Here is a 1,283-nt window from a genome sequence, read left to right as displayed (position 1 = left end):
CTGCGCAGAGTAAAAATGCAAGGTTATTTTTTTTAGAAAAAAAATTGGTTATACCTTTTATCTTAATATCCCACTTATGATGGACATAGTAATTCCAAGTGAGATGTGTCAGCACTCTGATACCAACGGTGTGCTCCCATGTCACAGTTTTCATTACAACTATCCCAGGACTGTGTGCTTGCCTTCATGTACAATACATATAAAATCCTCCAAAAAGGTATAGTCATAAATTACATACTTCTGCAGAAAGAAAGACTGACTTGGGCACCTGAAGCACTGAAGGGCTTCCAGATCCTCCGCTATTTTTCAGAGGACCGATCTGACAGAGAACTTGAAATACTAGTACTCATTTAACTAAAATATCTGAAGCCTGTACTTAATTACATCAGCTGGGATGCAGATTTAGTGCATTGAAAGAAGCAAGACCCCTGCCTTTTTCCAGTTGTTCTAGCTATAAATGTTTTTAGGGCTGAGTTACTAAACGGAACTCAGAGGAAAGAACACTAATATTGTATACCAAAGGGTGTCTGTTCCTTCCCAGCAGAATTAATTTGGGACTTACTAAGTCTTCTCTGAAGAGAGCTAATGACACATCACAGTGTGGGGAGAGAGGATGGCAAATCTGCTTATTACCTTCAGCCCTTACACTGAGTGGTAGAGAAACTACTGCTCCAGTCCAAAAAAAAAAAAATGGGGTTTGTGCATCTGACACATGACACTCTATGGTCATGGTAATAATTGGGAACTCCCTACCAGCACAGAGTCCAGACCCTTTAGTTTTCACTTGAGAAAGTGTTGCTTACCCAGTTTAGCTGTGGCAGGTACACGATTCTTAAGTGGGATGAGGCGCTCTTTACATTTTTTCTCCAGTGGTAGCTCACATCTTATGTGACGTCTGAAATTCTCCCGCAGAATAGAACGGATGACCTTCACAATGTTAGTCTTGTTCTCAGAATCACTGCAAGATTAAGAAAACACAGAACTTAATTTTTCTCCCTAAAGTAAGACACTTGGATAAAATGATCCCAGTTCCTTTCTGCTGATGGGCATTAGTGCAGAGTTTTTTTTTCCAAAGTTTTCTTTAGTAATGGGTTTACAGCTATCATAAAATCATAGAATGTTCTGGGTAAGAAGGGACATTAAAGATCATTGAGTTTCAACTGCTGTGCTATGGGCAGGGACATCTTAACAGTATTAGACATTTCACACACTTTGTGTTTTGAGATCTCCATTGCTTCCTCTTAGAAAATGACTTGAAAGGTAAATTCTGTATGAGGGAATCA

At 39.3% G+C, this 1,283-nt stretch overlaps 1 protein-coding gene across 5 annotated transcripts in view; it reads right to left on the bottom strand.

Annotated features, from left to right (window-relative positions):
- The window catches only part of TIAM2 (TIAM Rac1 associated GEF 2), a 164,671-nt gene that overhangs the window by 1,244 nt on the left and 162,144 nt on the right, over window positions 1-1,283 (bottom strand). For all 5 annotated transcript variants that reach the window (XM_056487234.1, XM_056487235.1, XM_056487237.1 and 2 more), the window contains one exon: window positions 804-958. In XM_056487234.1, the coding sequence (XP_056343209.1) occupies window positions 804-958 (155 nt within the window). The remainder of the gene's footprint in view (window positions 1-803; window positions 959-1,283) is intronic.

The sequence above is a fragment of the Oenanthe melanoleuca genome, chromosome 3 (assembly GCF_029582105.1).
Source record: "Oenanthe melanoleuca isolate GR-GAL-2019-014 chromosome 3, OMel1.0, whole genome shotgun sequence".
Classification (NCBI taxonomy): Eukaryota; Metazoa; Chordata; class Aves; order Passeriformes; family Muscicapidae; genus Oenanthe; species Oenanthe melanoleuca.
This window is presented reverse-complemented; position numbering and strand designations above follow the sequence as displayed.